This window comes from Henckelia pumila, chromosome 1, assembly GCF_033568475.1.
Source record: "Henckelia pumila isolate YLH828 chromosome 1, ASM3356847v2, whole genome shotgun sequence".
NCBI classification, from domain to species: domain Eukaryota; kingdom Viridiplantae; phylum Streptophyta; class Magnoliopsida; order Lamiales; family Gesneriaceae; genus Henckelia; species Henckelia pumila.
Window position 1 is genome coordinate 166905996 of NC_133120.1, and position 20228 is coordinate 166926223.

General features: G+C 35.9%; 2 protein-coding genes across 3 annotated transcripts; both read right to left on the bottom strand.

The window, feature by feature from the left end:
* Positions 1 to 1433: 1433 nt before the first annotated feature.
* Positions 1434 to 2129, bottom strand: LOC140876480 (uncharacterized). The gene is made up of 2 exons (XM_073280453.1): positions 2019 to 2129; positions 1434 to 1943 (listed from the first exon to the last, which is right to left on the bottom strand). The coding sequence occupies exons 1-2, from the start codon at positions 2103 to 2105 to the stop codon at positions 1536 to 1538; spliced, it is 495 nt and encodes a 164-aa protein (XP_073136554.1). The 5' UTR covers positions 2106 to 2129; the 3' UTR covers positions 1434 to 1535.
* A 2470-nt stretch (positions 2130 to 4599) lies between these two features.
* Positions 4600 to 7292, bottom strand: LOC140876147 (uncharacterized). Of its 2 annotated transcripts, none has more exons than XM_073280024.1 (7): positions 7178 to 7292; positions 6184 to 6373; positions 5842 to 6104; positions 5574 to 5777; positions 5309 to 5394; positions 4879 to 5215; positions 4600 to 4793 (listed from the first exon to the last, which is right to left on the bottom strand). In XM_073280024.1, exons 3-7 carry the CDS (start codon positions 6043 to 6045, stop codon positions 4764 to 4766), a joined length of 861 nt encoding a protein of 286 aa, XP_073136125.1. In that variant the 5' UTR covers positions 6046 to 6104; positions 6184 to 6373; positions 7178 to 7292; the 3' UTR covers positions 4600 to 4763. The 2 variants fall into 2 exon arrangements, with proteins under 2 accessions (XP_073136125.1, XP_073136124.1); XM_073280023.1 differs by having other exon boundaries at positions 4879 to 5227.
* Between the last annotated feature and the right edge of the window lie 12936 nt (positions 7293 to 20228).

Here is a 20228-nt window from a genome sequence, read left to right on the forward strand (position 1 = left end):
AACAAAATGATGTATTATTTTATTTTTGAAGGTTTAGTATACTTAATTTATAATAATAAAATTTTAATTTTATATAATATTAAAATTTTATTTAAAAATAAATTGGCACAACATGACAACATCACGAAAATTTGACAAATTAAATCATAAACTAAACTACGTATCTTACTATATTATTATAGTACAGACCCTCTAATTAACTAATTTTCAATTAATTGATAAAACTTGATTTGAAATTACCATTATATCATAACTTAATTTTCAATAAAAACAAAATTATTAGGCAAATTAGTCATTTTATATGACTTCCTCTCTTCTAGCCATTAGATGTTTTGTCATTTACCAAAATGACACTCACTTTGTGCCCTCTGATTTTTTTTTATTTACAAAAAATATTTTTCACTTTATAAAATTGATATATCCATTGTATTTTTTGTGAATATTTGTTTAGGAAAACGTTATATAAATTTTTTAAAATTTATTATTATTTTTTCGTTAAAAAAACGGACTGCACGAACACACAACGCGTGCAACAAAATATTAGTATCATATAAAACAACAACTACAATTTTCATTCAGATTGCCACAACCACAAGCCATTTTTATCAAATGTATCATATTTAATTATTTAAAAAAATATAAAGAAAAAGGAAAAAATTTGCATGCAGCGTGGCTGCCAAAGCCATCCGCGCATAATGTTGTAAGCCGAGCATAGAATGAGCGAGCGGACAAAGACTTTGTGACGTGTGCCAAAGTACGTACAAATCTAAGATTAAACAAACATTGGTGGGTGGTTGGGATATACGGACAAAACAACAAGCTCCTTAAATTCAATTTCTAACGGTTGGGAGCGTGCATGCACATGATCGCAGTTGCCAGTAACATGCAACTTTCGTTTTCAATTATTTAAACATTTTCATTTCTACCCCAAAATAGCCCTATATATTTCGTTCATAGTTTTATATATCAAATTTTATTAGATAAATTTCAGACATATAAAATATATTAATTTTTATGCTAAAAGTATTATCTTTCATCTTAAATATGAGTCGAGACTGCTCTTCATTCAAGCATCATTAAAATTTACCGTTGCGCAATTTCAAGCTAAGAGATAAATAATTTTTTCAGGTACATGAGTTAATTAATTAATAATTATATATGAGAATTCATTGTCTAATAAATGACCCAATAAAATGATCAGATGAGATCTTCCCCTAAAGATATTGATCGGTCTTGTTTTAACGGTGCAACTAAAAATATTTATCAATATATATATACAGGGTTTGTTTGTTTTTTTTTGGACCCTAGATAGACAAGAAATATTCATCTTTAATTACACACACGGCACACCACTGAAATATCAACTAAATATAACATGAAGTTTCATATTAAATTATAAGTTACAAAAAATATTAAATCAATTTGATCCAAATTACAAAGGGAACTTTGTGTTAAAAAAAGGAGATGGATCAAATTAGTTACGCATTGATTAAAAAGTGGCAAAAAAAAGCAGCAGCAAAAAAGCAGGTGCCACTTCACGTGACCAAATATATGGGCATGGCGGTGGTAGAAATCCGATGCTGCTGCCGGTCCATGTTAAGCTCCCTGAGGGATATGTAGGGGATTTCTACCTCGCCGGAGCTCGCCCGGGTGGCGGTCCGGTAAGGAGTCGACGACCCGGTCGTCATGCTCTCAGTGATGTAAACTGGGCCGGAAATGGACCAATTGCCGCCGCGCCGGGAACCACCATCTGGAGGCGGCGCCGCCCACTTGTCGAACTTGAAGAAAAGCAACGCGTCGCGCCACCATCTCTTCTTGGCGTTCTTCTTGATTTTCTTGGAGGAATCGTCTTTGGAAATGGGTTTCTGCAGCTTGAAATGCAAGTCTATATGGGATCTTGATGATGCCGACTCCCTTTTTTGCTTCCGGGCTTCCTCCAAAACCTTCATTTTTTTTCCCAAAGATTAAAAAAAAAAAAACATTCTTTTTTCAGATATTAGCGTAAGAGTAGCACGTACCTGAAAGTAGTCGATTTGAGGGTCGAAGCCATAGTCACTGAAGTGTTGAGGTTGGCAGATGGGGAAAATGGGTGATTTGTTAGACATTTTGTGAATGTTTTGTAATTTGATGCACACTTTGTGTTTGGGTTTGAGTTTTGAGTTTGGTTAATTTTGATATATATATTAATTAGAAAGAGTCGAGTGAGTGAGTAAATGATGAGGCTCAAGATTGAGATGGCCGTTGGAGTCGGAAATTAACCCTAGTGAAGTAAATGCATTCACATATAGTATGTCATACTACTAAATGGGACTTTTTCATTTTTCAGCTTTTGCACTCAAATATGTCACGCGTGTAGGCAGCCTTCCTTAATATTTTAGTCATTGAATCCGGGGTTAACTCCTGGATTGAAAAGTATATATATTATAAAATATTTTAATATTTCGAGTGCTTTGTGTGTAGGATTTATATCTAATTATTTTTATATATAATAATTCATATAATTTTTTTTGTTATTTTCTCTTTTATTTTTGAGTTTTGGAAACAAATTTCAAAAAAATAAAAAAATATTTAAACTTACATTAAAAATTATAAATGATATAGATAATTAAAAATTCATTAACCATATCTAATTAAAAATTATAACTAATATAAAATTTCAAAATTAATCAATTATGAATTATACATAAATTATTACGCATCATTGATAAGTGTGTTTAGTATGCATTATTTTATAGCATTTTTGTTTAGTTTGCATGCATTTAGGTTAATTTCGTAAGTTTTATTAGTGTCTTTTGTTATGTGTTTGCATTAGACTCACCTGGTTGAATTTTGTAGGAAATTAAGCAAAAATTGGGAATTATGTTCGTCCAAGGCGCGTGCGCGCGAGACCCTTTCTCGCGTGTGCGCCGGAGGAAAATCCAAAGGCAAGCAAGAAGATGCGCGCGCGCGTGCGCATAAGAGAAATTCAGAGCATGAATAGAAGAGGCGCGCGCGGGCGAGCTCATGCCCCGCGCGCGCGCCGAAGAGATGTCCAGAGAGTTATAGAGAAGCCGCGCGCGCGCGAGACGATCGAGGATGCACTGTTTGTTTACGTTGCGCGCGCGCGAGACTTCCTAGGCGCGCGCGCGCGTGTCCGCATAACCTAATTTCGAGTTTTTTTTAGTTTGAAAAGGACTCCAATTGGCGCGGCCATATAAATAGAATTTTTATGCTCTTTTCAAGGACTTTTTGATTTTTTTGAGTACGAGCAAAGCTTACGGCGGCTGTGGAGCGAATTTCTTCTATTCTAATATTTTTATTTTATGTTTTTAAACTTGATTTATTGAATCATGTTTGTTAGTGAGTAGTTTCTTTTCTTCGATCAAGGCCACGTGATTGGGCCAGACAGTTTATGTAAAAACTTGATTTGTTTATTTGAGATTTTTAGACTTAATTGATTTTATTGATTATCAAATTTATCTTCGTCTTACAAATTTATTGGCCAGTTATTTGTTTGCTTGTTAATCGAGTCTAAGTCGACAGATGAGGTCTCGAATTCGATCACTTTGATTTTCAACATAGTGTAAAGCTGACTAGAAATAGAATTCGGTTTCATTATGCGGTTTAGGTGTCTACTGAATTTTCACGGTGATTTATGCATTCAAATTTGATTAGAATTACGAAAGATTAGTTCATCAATATTTGAATAGGTTTGATTGTTCTAGAAATAGACCTTCGAATAAATTAGAAAATTCCCGTAAATTAAGATTAAGTCTGATATCTTAGATCGATTGCTTGTTGCATGAATTGTCTGGTACCTACGTGTGTCCTTGATCGAACTTTTCCCAAATTTTAAGTAATCCAAAGTTTTCTGCTGCGTTTTTATTTAATTTAATTTTATTTGCAATTTTATTCATTAGTTTAAAATCTGAAATCATCATTTTTCATTAGTCTAGATTAAGTAGAAATAAATAGATTTTGGTAATCATATTTTTACAGTTCCTGTGGGTTCGACATCTAGACCTTTGTCCACTTTATTATAATTTGACCTAGTTCGCTTGCCAGTAGAATTTATTCATACCGAAATAACCGGTCAATCATATAAATCTTTTAAACCTTATTATCATATATGAATAATTTCAAATAATATAAATCATTCAAAACTTATCAATCATACATAAATTATTAAAAATACTAATCATAATATAATTTTAAAAAATCGTACAAAAAAAATGTATGTGGTTGTAAACCGCTCCAAAGGTTGAATTATAGGAGCGGTTAACAACGCTTCTACTTTTTGAACCATTTTTGTAACCGGTGCAAGATTATGCTTTCGGAGCGGTTAATCTAAACGCTTCAAATATCCTAGTTTTGCAGCGGTCATTGACCGATTGTAGAGCTTTAGCGGTCAGCTTACATCTTTAAATATTGGAGCGGTTTATAACTGATTCTAAAATTCGATTATTTGTTTTTTTTAAAAAAAAAAATATCAGGCCGATTATTTTTAAAAAAATTTTCCAGGTTTCTAATTCAATTCAAAAACGAAACATAATATATATATATATATATATATATAACCAATAACACGTGAATAACAAAAAAAAAACAAACATTCATTGATTATCTAAGAAAACTCCAATCGAATCCACAAAATAAGTATCTAGTTATATGAACAAAAACAACTATAACTTAAAGAAAATATTTTTTTAGAAGTTTATCTAACTATCTGATTCTTCTTGCGAGCGAGTTCCACGATCATTTTCTTGTGCATTTTGCATGTTTTGCTACATTATATTTGCCATTATCATTGTCATCTATACAAATAAATCAAAATTAACATCATAAACATGTAGAAGTAAATTTTATGTATTCATTTCACATATTGCAACATGTAAATACCTGTTCCGGCATCATTTCAGGTCCACGAGATCTTCCAACAGTTCCATGAATCATATTTTGCATAACCCTTGTAAAATTTTGGAACTGTTCTTGCGTTCTTCTCATCTGCTCCATTTCTCTCTCAAGCTGTGCTTTCTGCTCCTCCATTTCTGCTCGCCACTGTGATTCTTGCACTTTCATTTTTGTTTTCATTTTTTCTTCCATTGCCCTTAAGTTTTCTGTCGTATCCGCAGTAGAGTGACAACTCTGGCTATAGAATGAGCTACGTTTACATTGATTAGGGAAGACTTGGCTAGGTGTTGCACCTGCTCCAAGACATCGACCAGAGTGCTCGGGTCTGAATACATCACTGCATACAACTTATAATTTATCCAACACATTTTGTAATAGCTTTAACAAAAATAAAAATCAACTGTGAAAAAAATATAACCGAAATGCATCTGCATGCACTTTTATGGGTTGCGTTCCCTCGGACATGTCCTGTAGGCGACGTTGCACAACCTCATCCAGCAAATTCTAGGAAACAGAATTGCTAATTAAATAGAAAAAAATATTATTCAGAAACTGTTTTTAAAAAATATTGGAAGAAGTCCATTACCTCATAGCGTACAGCAAAACATTATAATTAAGATGCAAAAAATTACATTATACTTAAGTGATCAATTACCACATAACAAATAAATACTCATGATTACCTCATTAACCTTCCAATGTTGGCATAATATTTCCCAAACTTCCGAATACAGCCCATGAGGAACAGGACGAATGGACACGAGCTCTTGTAATGGAGTATTTAAGTCATAAGACGTAGATTTAACTTGGGTCCTCCATCGCCTCCATGCAACTCCCATCATTTGCATCACAAAACGTTTGTTCTTCTCAGAGATACAGAATCGTGCCTAAAAATAAAATTAATTTTTTATTCTATTAAATTAGTGTGAAAATACAAACTTCTCAACTTACAATAACAAGTTTCCATGCATCCTCCAATCGATTCTTTGGCATTTGTCTCCAGTCTAAAAAACTAAGGGGTAACAAAGCTCCATTTCGAGCTATGGTATCCACAAAATTTGCCAAGACTGGTTGTAAGTCTCCATATGACTGACCCTTGTCATTAAATGTTACAAATAGCAAATCATCGTGATGTAAGGCATGAACATCCTTCATTACAGTCCACCAACGTCTGTTCTGCTCCCTTGGAGGCGAAGATATCAGCTCATCGTCTCCTGAAAAATATATTCCAAATATGATTTTTAAACAGTTCTTTAAATTTAAAATCATACATATACTAAAAATTATTTCAACCTTCCTCGTTGGAGTCCTCGTCTTGTACTGATTCCAATGCATCATGTTGTGTTTCCGACGTTGGATGTGATGCTGTGTCTTGTGATTCATCTCCATCTTGACGTCTATTATTTGATTCTTGTCCCCTAGAAGTCTTCTAATATTTTGAATCAGCTTCTGTATTCTTTTGTTCGCCATTTTTAATATTTACCTGAAAATAAGATGAAATTATATATGATAGTCCAGAAGTTGATGGCAAATCAAATATTGAATAATCAATCAATAATCAATAAATAAATAAATAACCAACTACAAAGATAAATAAGAAACAAATTTACAGCACTTGGATACTTTTGATACCGTATAATACAGATGGATTAGTTTTATGATATTGTGAGTTAGCCAATAATAGTTGCACAAGTAAGGATATAAATAAAGGTGAACATTGAAATAAGAATAATATTGAATTTTTGCAAAATCCCTAATTCTATTATGTTCCTCTTCTCTGAATTCTCGTCTCCCCGAATCTATTATGTTGAGAATTCATGACGGAAAAAATGAGACAAGCTCGAATTGCAGAATACAATAATGAGCAAAGTTCGAACATTCAATTCCATACTCACTCTGTAAAAGATCCTTCTATGGATATGAAATTGAAACAGTTAACAAATGCAGAACATAGAGGTGGATCAGGTCAATTTCTGCTCATCTAGGTTGAAATTTTTAAAAATAAACCACGAAAAAACACATCGATTTCAGGTAAATATAATAAGCCAAACTGAAATGAGAAAATTTTACGAAGCAAGCGAAAGAGGACAACAAAACATGATAAAAGTTAGAAACTAAAACGATAACAAACGTCGGATTCGCATAATCGCATATCAAAATCAGTTGACCATGTAAAATCAAATTCACCCATACTCTATCGGACTCGCAGAATCGCATCTCAAAATCCTTCGACAATGTAAAATCAATTCACCCAAAATCTAAAAGAAAACGTAGGTAGAGAAATTACCTCCAAAAAACCGTCAGATGAAATGGGCATGAGAAAACGATATTAAAGTACCTTCATTTTAGCGGCGGGAATGTATGTAAAATAAATAGTGGGAATATGATAAAAATTCCAATAGCACGCTGGCCATCAGTGGAAATAAATTTGAGCCTTTTCGTCTTTCATGATATATTCTTAAAATAATGTAAAGTATCTTTAAGGGTTTAAATGTGTGACTATAAATATAAATAAATTTTATGTTCCATGACAATATTATCATTTTATGGTAATTTTTGAAAATAGCTGATGGAATTTTCATTATATTTAATCATAAATTAGAATGTGATTTTAATTCTTTTAATCGTTAAATTCTACAAACAACATTTTTATTATTCCATAGTAAAATTATATAGAAAATAATAATTTTGTTTATATGTATATTAGTTTTTGAATGAACAAAATTTATAAAGAAAATAAATAAATGAAATGAGATTTGGAGAATTAGGTATAATAAAATTAGGTGGTCATGTATCGAATTCCAAGTTAAATATTAATTTAAGAAATAAAAACTTTGATATGAATTGATTTTAATCTGACAATATGTGTATGAAATGTTATTCTTCTTACTACTAGTTTCATTATTATTTATATTAATAATACATATAATGAGACTCTATCATCATTTTCATCTGAAATTAATGCAACATTGAATCATATTTCACATATCCCAATAAATTTATGATATGCGATCTTAAGAAATATTCGATAAATGAAATAATGCAATCAACTATTGACCCTTCCACATCATTTCTAATTAACTAAATGTCTACTGTATTATCATCATCCAACAGTGTTCCTATGTTAGAAATGTTGATAGGATTGAATTGCATAATATCAGTGTCATCTTCATTCCCCATATTGTACGTATCTCTTGGTGTATGAAGAATAACACAACACCAATCTTCTTCTTTAGGGTTCTGAACATAATAAACCATTTGAGCTTGTGAAGCCAAAATAAAAGGTTTGTGCTCCTCACGCTCTCATGTATGTATCAAACATGAAAAATTCACTGTTGTAAATCCCAGTGGATCAATTTTCATTCTGGTAGCAGTAATAACCCAATCACATCGAAACAGAACTACTCGCCCATGAACACCATAATCAAGCGAGATAACATCAGTTAATCGACCATAATAGGTTGAATCAATATCATTATTATCATGCATTGATTGTAACATGATCACACTGTTTTGCACTTTTTTGTTTATTTCAGATTCCACCATGCGAAATGCAAAATCATTGACATTAAACCCATGATAACTAAATGCTACAGGATTTGGACCATGTGCAAGTGCCCTTATGCTCAAATCATCAATTCGTTTAGTTGTCCTATCAACCTGTATTGTACACATGCATACAGTTATGATAAGATATTAATACATGGAGAAAAACAATCACTTTCCTTTTTCATTTAACAATTAATCAACCTACAGTATATTACTTACTCGTTTATCAAACCATTCTGAAAATTGTATTCGAACCATATCGTCCAATTGAGAAGTAGTTGGACGATGACCATATCTATGCTTTCTCTTCAATTCATCTCTGAATTCTATGTAAAATCATAGCACTGATAGTAAAAAAAATATTATTGACAAAAAGATAAAATAGAATTTACATTTAGAAAGTAAATACTTATGTATGATGTGATTGCAGAGCCATTCAATTAGAAATGATATATATATGAGCTTGATTTAGAGCTTTGTTTTCCAATGTAACTACTTGACGCCTTTTCGTAGGCCGCCCAATTTGTGGAAACAAAGGTAGCAAAGGAAACTCAACATCTGGTGCCTCTCGGTGTCTCGTACCTTTATCGCAAAATAAGTTTGTGCTCTCTAAATAACGAGAACACAACACAACACATTCATCTGCTAAATATGCTTCTGCGATGTTGGCCTCTAGTCTAGCTCTGTTCCTAACAAAATCTTTAAGTTTTCCAAGTTATCTTTCTATTGGATACATCCATTGATAATTCACAGACCCTGCTACTCTTGCCTCATACGCTAAATGTACTACCAAATGCACCATTACTGTGAAAAATGATGGTGGACAAATTCTTTCTAACTGACATAAATCCAATACAACCTCTTCTTCAGCTTTTTGTAATTCATCTTCTCGCAAAGACTTGGAACAAAATTCTCTAAAACATTCACACAAAATAATCAGTGGGGCAGTTACTTTTTTTTATAATACACGACGAAGAGATATTGGAAGAAATTGTTCCATTATGACATGACAGTCATGAATTTTGAGACCCATAATTCTACACTGTCCAACATCCACACACTTTGAAATATCAGATGACATACCATCAGGGATACGAATATCTTTCAACACTGAACAAATTATTTTTTTTCTGCTTTGCTCATACAATAGCATGCAAGTGGAAAATATTCATTACCATCCTCTTGTGTCCGTGGACATAATTATTTTATAATACCCAATATTTTTAAATCTCTACGTGCAACAACATTATCTTTGCTCTTCGAGGAATCATCTAAAATTGCGCCAAGGATATTATCACAAACATTTTTTTCAATATGCATATGATTTAAATTATTCCTTATCAAGTTAAATTCCCATTTAGGAATAGTGAAAATATGCTTGGCTTCCTCCACATTTATTCAATTGACCATGTTTTTGCTCGCACTGATGGTTTCGATGCATCACTCTTACCAAACACCACATTCTGTTTTGGGTCATTTGTAGAACATCATATCCAGACACTGGTGTCAAATCTAACTCACGATGCTCTGGTTTTCCATAACTTGCAATTTTTTGGGTCTCTACGTCTGGAGGTAAGAAGAGACGATGCCCTCTAAACGACCATTTTTTTCCATGCTTCAAGTACACAACATCTGTCTGATCAACACATGTTGGGCAATCATTCTTGGCATATGTATTCCATCCAGATAAACATCCCAAACCTGGAAAATCACTAATTGTCCAAAGTATTGTAGCCCGCAGTTGAAACATTTCCTTATTGTAAGAATCATACGTGGCAATTCCATTTTCCCACAAATCCTTCAATTCAGCTAATAAAGGATGTAAATATACATGAATATCATTTTTCAGGTGCTTTAGGACCTAGAACTAAGGTCGATAAAATAATCAAATGAGAATTCATAGATTATCACGGTGGCAAATTGTAAGGCATTAGAACAATAGGCCATGTACTGTGTGATGTACTTTGATTTTTGAATGGGTTAAATCCATCGGCAGCGAGTCCCAAGCATATGTTTCTAGAATCCGTCCCAAATTCAAGGTATCTTTCATCAAACACCTTCCATGCTTGTGAATCGGTCGGATGCCTTAGAATTCCATCTGAAACGCGTTTCCTAGAATGCCACTGTATACTTTCAGATGTCTTAGGTGACATGAATAATCTTTGTAACCTCGATTTCAAAGAAAAATACCAAAAAACCTTGGCTAGAATTTTCACCATGATACATTTTTTCCACCTTTGTGTGATTTTCTGGGCTGTTTCTGCAAGTTTTTTCATCTTGAAAGGTTACACACTCTACAAATTTGTTCATTCTCATCTTCCCCCAATAAATCATGCAATCATTTGGAAAAGAATGCATTTTTTCATAGTGAAGTCCCAAATTAGAAATTAGTTTCTTCGTTTCGTAAAATGAACTTGGTACATGTGCTTCGGCTGGAAGTACTCGTCGAAGAAAATCCAATAATGTCGTAAAGGACTTATCACTCCATTTTCCACTCACTTTCAACTGAAACAACTCAACAAGGAATGTGAGTTTAGAAAAATTGATGCATCCAACATATAATGGTTGTTGCCCTTCTTCTATCAATCGATAGAAATTTTCCACATTAGACTCCATCGATATATGACTTGTTGATGCACCAACAGAATTGTCATTCATCGAAGATAATCCTTCAGGCATCTCAAATACTTCATGAGACGTTTCTTGTACCATGGGTGCATGATTAGTTGTCTCTAAAATTTCCGTAAAAGAAGGTTGAAGTTCATCATTAATGTTATCATGAGATTGCACGATCAATTTTTTTCCATGAAAATTCCAAATGCGATAATCTTGTAAAATACCATTTATCATAAGATGTTCATACATTGTCTCACGATCATGATTCAACGAGTTAATGCACTTCCGACAAGGACGCGGTTTCGTGACATTATGAGTCGTGTCAGCAAATGCATAACGTAAAAAATTTTGGATTCCCACCTGATACTCAAGACAGCCACCTTTAGCATTACTCGATCTTGTTCAATTGTCTGCAAAGATCCCATACCAACACGTTAAGAATTCACAATTATATATAATGAAAATCATAATTCACTACAAGAAAAAAGGCAAACCACAACGCTTTTTTCGCGTTGTTGTTGTCCCAAAAAAAGCGTTGTCGTAGGCAGTGTTGTAAAAGACTGCGGTCAAAGACAACGCTTTAAAAGCGTTGTGGTATTTGGAAAAGCGTTGTGGTATTCGAAAAAACAACGCTTTAAAAGCGTTGTGGTATTCGAAAAAGCGTTGTGGTATTCGAAAAAGCGTTGTGGTATTCGAAAAAGACAACGCTTAAAAAAGCGTTGTCTTTTTTTAAATAAAAAACAAAAAAAAAAATTAAATCACAACTTTTTAATAATATCAAATACTCAAAATTCAAAAATTTCTAAAATAAAATTTAATATACAATCTTCCAATGTTATATATAATTCAAATATAAAAAATAATCGAATTCTAAATTAATGAACACTAGGAAAAAAATATGCATTAATCTTGAAAAACTTTGATTCATCACTTCAGCACATGCTAGCATCCCGAGCTTTCATAAAAGCTGCAACAATCTCGTTTTCTTTAATTTGTATCTCCATACTGTAAATTATTAAAAATAAAAACAAACATAAAAAAATATGAATAGATTAAAATAAAAAGTAAACTTAAAAAGATATTTATCAGTAAAAGAACATGAACTACGACATAAAATTATCATTAATACACTGGTTTGATAAGTACCTGTTCTTGGTCACATATTCTCGAATGGAAGATGCCATCTTTTTATGTATAAAGCATAGATGACCAAAAAGCCAACTATTTGTACATCGTGTAGGTAACTATAAAGCCATCCATCATGTAAAGAATACAAATTAATGCGAAAATGCTTTCATTAATGAAGAGCAAAAGGTTCCACCAAAAAACTAGTTCGATTGCCTACATTTTCCCCACTGACCATCTCCTGACCTCAATATTTCTTCCATTTCCCTATCATATAACCCCACTGACAGAGCCGTTGGTTTACCAGGACAGAAGGATTGAAGTCACACATACACGTGAATTGGAAATTGAAAAAGGAAAAAAACTACTCAATGTATTTTCTTCCTCATCAGCCTTCAAAAAATATAAGCTTCAACACTCCAAAACGAATACTTTATCATTTATCGTCCTTGAGAATTACTAGCCAATTTAATCCACGAATGTGGAGAAAGGCAGCAGTACAGCATCAACTTTTAATTTTGCTGATATATCAAATGTAATAAACATGTCACAAATCATTTGGGACTTGCAAAATTTCCTTTTGTTGCTAGAATCGATTATAGTATGGGGATATGGTTTACATACTTGATATCATGGATATTCATTAACCATTCATGCCTCACAAGTTGCCAAAGAAAATCACAGGGTAAAAGCAGTGTTGTAACAAAATATTAACAAACATCACAGTTCAAGAAATGACTAACAACATAGAATAATCAAAAGTTTTCATGCTTTATATGATATTTATTTTCCTACAATTCAACAAATGTGTGGACACATGAAATCGGCATAAAGTTTAATTAGCGTTGGCCTTTAGCACTCAGTCTACTTCTCTGCCTGATTAAAATATTAAAAACAACCAAAACTAAAAAACAACTATTACTATGGTCCATCTCAGATCAGTGCAATGGTGAGTTCACGAGAAAAAAGGATAAACTTAAGTTACTCCTACTAAGGTCTCATAATTTGTTATGGGGCAAATCTGAACCATGTAACATGATCATCATTTCTGTATCGAATCATATCACGCAAAAAAAAAGAAACACAGCACCCCATCTCGATTCCACCGACTCCTTAGACCTTAGTCCTTATGTCCTCTAGTGCATTGTTAAGTATTTGATTTCGTTTTTGAGGTCAAAATTTATGCCATCCAGAGCCCAATTCGATTTCTGACCCTTTTAATCCAAAATGTTGATGATCTGCATTTCCTAGGGTGCACTTCTTAGCATGTTGCCCTAACCTAGAGTGGAATTAGACGAGCTCACATTAATGTAAGTAGCATTTCTATCAATAAAACAAAGAGTTGAAATCCAAGGATCCAGCTCTCCCAAACGGTAATCAAACTATGAAGAAATGATGTCGCCATCATGAATTAATTTAAAATTCCAAGCGTAAAATTAAACTCTAAACATCACAAAATTAAAATACACTGAAAGGGGAACATTCTTCCTCGACGGCAGAGGCACGGCGGCCCTCGCGAGCCGTAGCGAGATAACCTTGCTCGACTGGCATATCCGGGATCGAACAAGTCTTTGACTTTGTCTAACAAGAAGTATTTTTCTGTCAATGAAAACCTTCCAGGTACCACAGTTCACTGGTGTAATACCCAGTATTTTTAGTACGTAAATTCGCATGCATAATTAGGGAATTTATTTATTTAAAATTTTAGATTATGGGTTAAATAATTATGTGAAATTATGTGTGCATGTTTTAAGTTATTTTTAAGCATTTAACCCATAATTAGTGATTTTTCATGATTTATGGAAATTAATTTTTTTGATCGCGTAGACGGGACCGTGGACGGACGAGATACCAAAATATTTAGCCAAAAATATTTTATGAGTTTTATGAGCCTTAAAATAATATTTTAAGGTATTTTGTCAAGAAAAATTTAGTATTTAGTTATGTATTTATTTAAGGATTTATTTTTAGCCAAAATAAGTCATTTTAATGACTTTTATTAATATTTAAAAATTCTCTAATATTATATTTCGGGATTTTGGCTGTGTTATCAGAATTTTAAATATTTTAGGAGTTTAAAACTTTATATTTAAGGTATAATATTTACATATTAATTTAGTGAGATATTTTTAAGATATTATCTACAATCTACAATAAAATAAAAACCTAAACCTACCCCAAACCCCACCACCCATTCAGCCGACATCCCCCCATATTCTTCAGCCTCCATTCTCACGTTTTGACAGAAGATTTCAAGCCATATCCGATCAACAAGTTTCTTATAATTTTCGTTGTCCCGGAGCCGTAAACGCGTGATCATTCATCAAACAATTATAAAGGCATGTTGAATTCTCTTCTTGAACACCATATAAGCTAGTTAATTCATTCATGTCAGATTTTCATTGATTAGTTGATGTTATTTACGATTATGATGAAGTTTCTTGGTTAGAACATGAACAACTCATGGTTTTGCTTGTTTTTCATGCTAAAGCTCACGTTTTTGCAATGGGAGACGGGCTGGCTGCTGGTCCGAGGTTCAGAGGGGTGTGTTAGGGTTCTTAGACTTGGGTTGGCTCGGTGTTTAAGGTTGGAAAGGGATGGAACCGAAGCCAGTCCTTCTGATGCGCAGCAGATCGCGCAGATTGAGCGGGGTTGGGAGATTGGCTCGTTCTCGGTCCACAGAGCGTGTTTTAAGGTGATTCCAGTTGGGTTAGAACCTCAAGACATTGGCAAAGATATTCCAGGTAGTTCTCCGGCCAGTGGTGTCCGGAGATTGCCGGCCGATTGGCCGGAAGTCTGTGCTTGCGTTCTGCGCGCGAGCAGAAACAAGGCCTGTAGTGTTTTGGTTTGTTTTCCTACTACAATACTTGGTTTGAGGTCAAATTTGTTGGGTTAGAACCGTCTTGATGTTGTCTAAGTTTGGGCGGTGGTTTCAAGGCCATAGGTGGTTGGAGTAGGCAGAACGAATGTTTTTGGTGAAGTCGCTCAGCTGGGCGCAGGTTTAGAGAAGAAGGAAGATAGAATTCACGGTTAGGGTTACGGATATGGGTTTTCTGGCGGGCCGGGTCGGGTCAGGTCCGTCGGTTCATGGGTCAAGTTAGTTGGGTCTGGGTTTGGGTTAAGTAAGTCGGGCTCGGGTATTTTAATTTTTAAGTATTTAATGGTTCAAGTGTATTTTGGGCTTTTAAAATTAGTTAGAAAATTATTTGGGCCTCCAAATAATTTTATTTGGGCTTTTTAAATTATTTTTAAGCTAACCCAATAATTTTAATGGGCTCGTGGGCCCATATGAATTTTTGGACCAGTCAGGAGATTTTTGGGCCAGTCTAGAATTTTATTGGGCTGAATTAAGTTAATGGGCTTAAATATTTTTATTTAGGCCTAATTAAGTTTAATTAAGTTATTTGGGCTAAGATATGATTATTGGGCTTTTATTTAAGTTTAATGGGCTTATAGTGAGTGACCAGCAGTCTGGACCAACCCATGAAAAATAAATAAGTTCGGGATATATATTTAATTATTTTTATGCATAAAGTCTATTTTAAGTATAAGTATATTATATTATGAAAAATTAATTAAATATATATTACAGACATATTTTCAGTGCATGCATTCATGAAATAATTTTATGGCATGATTTAATGTTTAAGGTTGAGCTAGAAAATAATTTTATGTTGGACATTGAAGTATTGTGACAATTTAAGGGCGACCAGTCCCCACATGTTAAGGGCAGTTTACTGTCAATTTAAGGGTAGTTTACTACCAGTAAGAGGTGATTCGTCACCGCCGCGTACGTTGGTTTTAAGAGACTGATCAGTCGAACTTTTAAGTTTAAGGTTACACTACGGATATGACCATGCGATGTTAGAAAATGTTATGCTCAACAATGTTATGTATGTATTATATGATTATATTTAAGATCAAGATTAAGCAAGATTTTCAGTCATGATTCATGATTTTTAAGCATGCTCATTCATGTATACGATATGTATTAATGTAATTATGTGATGCATTATTTTTAATCTTTTTTATAAAGGATTAGACATGTTGAGCCTCTAGGCTCACTACACTTATATGGTGCAGGTGAGTACGTAGAGGATGATGTAGTTCCTACCAGTGATGAGGACGTATGAGCGGACGCGCAGTGATCCCCCGTGACCGCCAGCTGAGTTTTCATGAATATTTTAAGAATTTAAAAACTCTGTTTCTTTTATGTTTTGTCAGTGGTGAATTTTAGTATTATTTTTATTAAGTAATTTTATTGCATGCAAACTTTTAGGTAGATTGTCTGACAGTATTTTAATTAAGTTTGACTCAGTTATTTTAGTAAAAATGTTGCGTTTTATTTATATTATTTTTAAATCTGTTTATTTTGTGCATAGATGTATGGGCATGTATGTACATCTATTTTACTTAGTATTATTTTTAAAAAAAAAATCCGCATTTATTAGTAGTAGATGTTTCAATTGGTATCAAAGCCGCGTTCTTGGAGGGGTCATCACTGCTGTGCGAGCTCAGAAATCCACGCTACCGGTCTGTAAGTTTTAATTGCTTTTAGTATGATTTAGTAGTAGCATGTTTAAGACTTAAGCATTTATGTTAGCAAAAATTTTTTAAGTACTTAGTTATGCATGGCGATTTACGTAAAGAAATATGTGGTGGTGCAGAATGCCTCCGAGACCAGTTAACAGACGCGGGGGACCTCCACCTCCACCTCCACCTCCACCTCCGCAGAATCCGCTTTCGGCATTGGAGCAGGCCAATGCAAACATGATAGCCGGGATTACTGCTCTGTTGGAGCAGCAGGCAGCACGTCCGAGACTATCTCACGATGAGGACGTGGCGGAGAGGTTCCAGAAGAAGGGACCTAAGGAGTTCGCAGGTACCACAGATCCACTCATTGCTGAGGGGTGGATCCGTTCTTTGGAGAGCATCTTTTCTTACATGGGGTTGACTGATGCGGACAAGGTGAGATGCGCAGTGTACATGCTGAAGGGTGATGCAGACTTATGGTGGGAGAGTGCATCACGGGGAGTGAATCTGACTACTATGCTATGGGAAGATTTCCGGAGGATGTTTTTCTCCAAGTATTTCACTGAAGACGTGCACAGTAGGATGATTCGAGATTTCATGAGTCTCCGGCAGGGAGACAAGACAGTTGTGGAGTACATCCGTCAGTTTGAGAGGGGCTGTCACTTGGTGTCATTGATTGATGACAGTGCACCTGAGAAGATGAGACAGTTTATCGAGGGACTCAGGGCAGAGATCAAGCATGACGTTCGTATGGCGGACGTCCTTACTTATGAGATGGCAGTCAGTAGGGCCTTGCGTTCGGAGGATGGTAGGAGAGAGATCCACAGGGAGCAGCAGGGTAAGAGGCAGTTTCAGTCTGGATATCAGCAACTATCTTCGCAGCCTCCTGCGAAGAAGCAGTATACTAGGCCGTCTAAGGGCCCGAACCAGCAGAAGCCACAGCAGTAGAGACAGCAGCCTAGGGGCTGGGCCCCTAATGCTGGAGGATATCCTACTTGCCCGAAGTGCCAGAAGATGCATCCAGGACCATGTCTTCTAGGAGCGGGCGTCTGTTTTCATTGTAAGGAGCCAGGGCACCAGATGGCCAATTGCCCGAGGAAGAAGAACACTACAGGGAGAGTGTTTGTGATGCAGGCTGAGGAGGCAGACCCAGATACCTCCTTGATCACTGGTATATCTTACCCCTAGTATTTTATAATTTCTTCCTTTGGTTAAGAATTTCGATTTTTCTTTGTGGAATAATTTGTTATTTGGGATTTTTCTATCTGCATGTTAGAATAGGAAGCATGTTTTACTTGTGATTAGAATTAAGGGTTATTAGTGACTCATCTTTGGGGGAAAAGTTTAGTAGTGGTATGAAGTTGTTGGGATTCTTCTGCGTGCAGGGAGAATTCTAGTTGGAGGCAACTCCACGTTTGCGTTGCTAGATTCAGGGGCTACGCATTCGTTTATCTCCCTAGAGTTTATCAGATGGATAGGCATCACACCTGAGATTGCCGACAGTGGTTATGATGTCACGATGTCGTCAGGACAGATTATTTCTACCTCTAGTGTCATTCGAGAGCTGGAGTTGGAGCTACAGGGGCACTCCATTCGCGCAGATGTAGTGGTTTTGCCGTTGAGCGGGTTTGATTTGATTTTGGGTATGGACTGGTTGACAGTCAATGGAGCTTCGATTGATTTTCTTCGGAGGACAGTGTCAGTGAAACCGCCGGGAGGCGACCCGTTTAATTTTCATGCATCTCAGAGCAGTGATATTCCTCAGGTGATATCTCTTATTCAGGCGAAGAAGCTGTTGAAACGGGGTTGCCGAGGTTTCCTAGCAAGTGTGGTCACGTCCTCAGAACCAGCCAGTAGATCATTATCAGAGATAGAGGTGGTTCGTGATTTTTCGGACGTCTTTCCGGAGGATGTTGCAGGGATTCCACCAGTGAGAGAGGTGGAGTTCAGAAACTTTGGAGTTCTTATGTGATGAGCTCCCGAAAAGAAGATGCACCTTCTTGATATGAGCAGTATATATGAAATCTTTTAAATCCTTCTCAACTATGTAGTCCCATACCTATACAGTCTCAGAATCCCTCTCATTCCGGCACGGGATCGGTTCATTCATGTCTCCCTTCGCCTAGAAGCCTATCAGGAGCCGCTCATTGTCCATGCAACCTCTTGGCACCGGCGATCACTCCCTGCCTCTTCAGCCCCGGGCGTCACATGCCCACCAGCTTCCGCTTGGTTCGTCCCCAAACCATACCGTACTAAGAGAGATCGGCTTTGATACCATTTGGGATGACCAATGCTCCAGCGGTTTTCATGGATCTCATGAACCGGGTATTTCAGCCGTATCTTGATCAGTTCATCATAGTCTTCATTGATGACATCTTGATCTACTCTAGGAGCGTTGAGGAGCATAGGCAGCATCTACAGACAGCCTTGCAGACTTTGAGGGAGCATCGTTTGTATGCCAAGTTCAGCAAGTGCGAGTTTTGGCTTGAGCAGGTGGCATTTCTTGGCCACATCATTTCTAGAGATGGGATTGCAGTGGATCAGACGAAGGTTGAGGCAGTGCAGAAATGGGGTATTCCGAGGAATGCTTTGGAGATTCGCAGTTTCTTGGGTTTGGCAGGATATTATAGGAAGTTCATCAAGGGTTTTTCCTCTATTTCAGTACCCTTGACTTCCTTAACCAAGAAGAATGCGAAGTTTATTTGGAGTTCAGACTGTCAGAGGAGCTTCGATCAGCTGAAGGAAGCACTCACTACCGCACCGGTTTTGGCGATGGCAGTACCACACGAGGAGTTAGTGGTGTACACCGATGCGTCTAAGCTAGGTTTAGGCGCAGTACTTATGCAGTGTGGTAAGGTTATTGCTTACGCGTCGAGGCAGTTGAAGATTCACGAGCAAAACTACCCGACACATGATTTGGAGTTAGCAGCAGTGGTCTTCGCTTTGAAAATCTGGAGGCACTATCTGTATGGCGAAAAGTGCAAGATTTTCACGGATCATAAGAGCCTCAAGTACTTTTTCACTCAGAAGGAGTTGAACATGAGACAACGAAGATGGTTGGAGTTGGTTAAGGATTATGACTGTGACATTAGCTACCATCCAGGTAAAGCTAATGTAGTGTCCGATGCTTTGAGTCGGAAGTCGTCAGTGGTATCGTGTTTGACAGTGCAGTTACCACTACAAAGTGAGATTCAGAGGTTTGATTTGGAGTTTTACTCGAGTGGTCATGCACCGAGCTTGTCAGTGTTGACGGTGCAGCCGATTCTACGAGATCGGATCAGAGATGGACAGCCTACTGATGAGGAGTTACAGCGTTGGAGGCAGAGAGATGAGGCCAAGGGTGGTCTTCTTTATACAGTTGTGGATGACATTGTTCAGTACCGTGGTAGGATATGGGTACCAAACGTAGATCAGTTGAGAGCTGAGATTTTAGCAGAGGCTCACACATCTCCGTACTCAATTCACCCCGGAAGTACGAAGATGTACCGAGATTTACAGCTATTGTATTGGTGGCC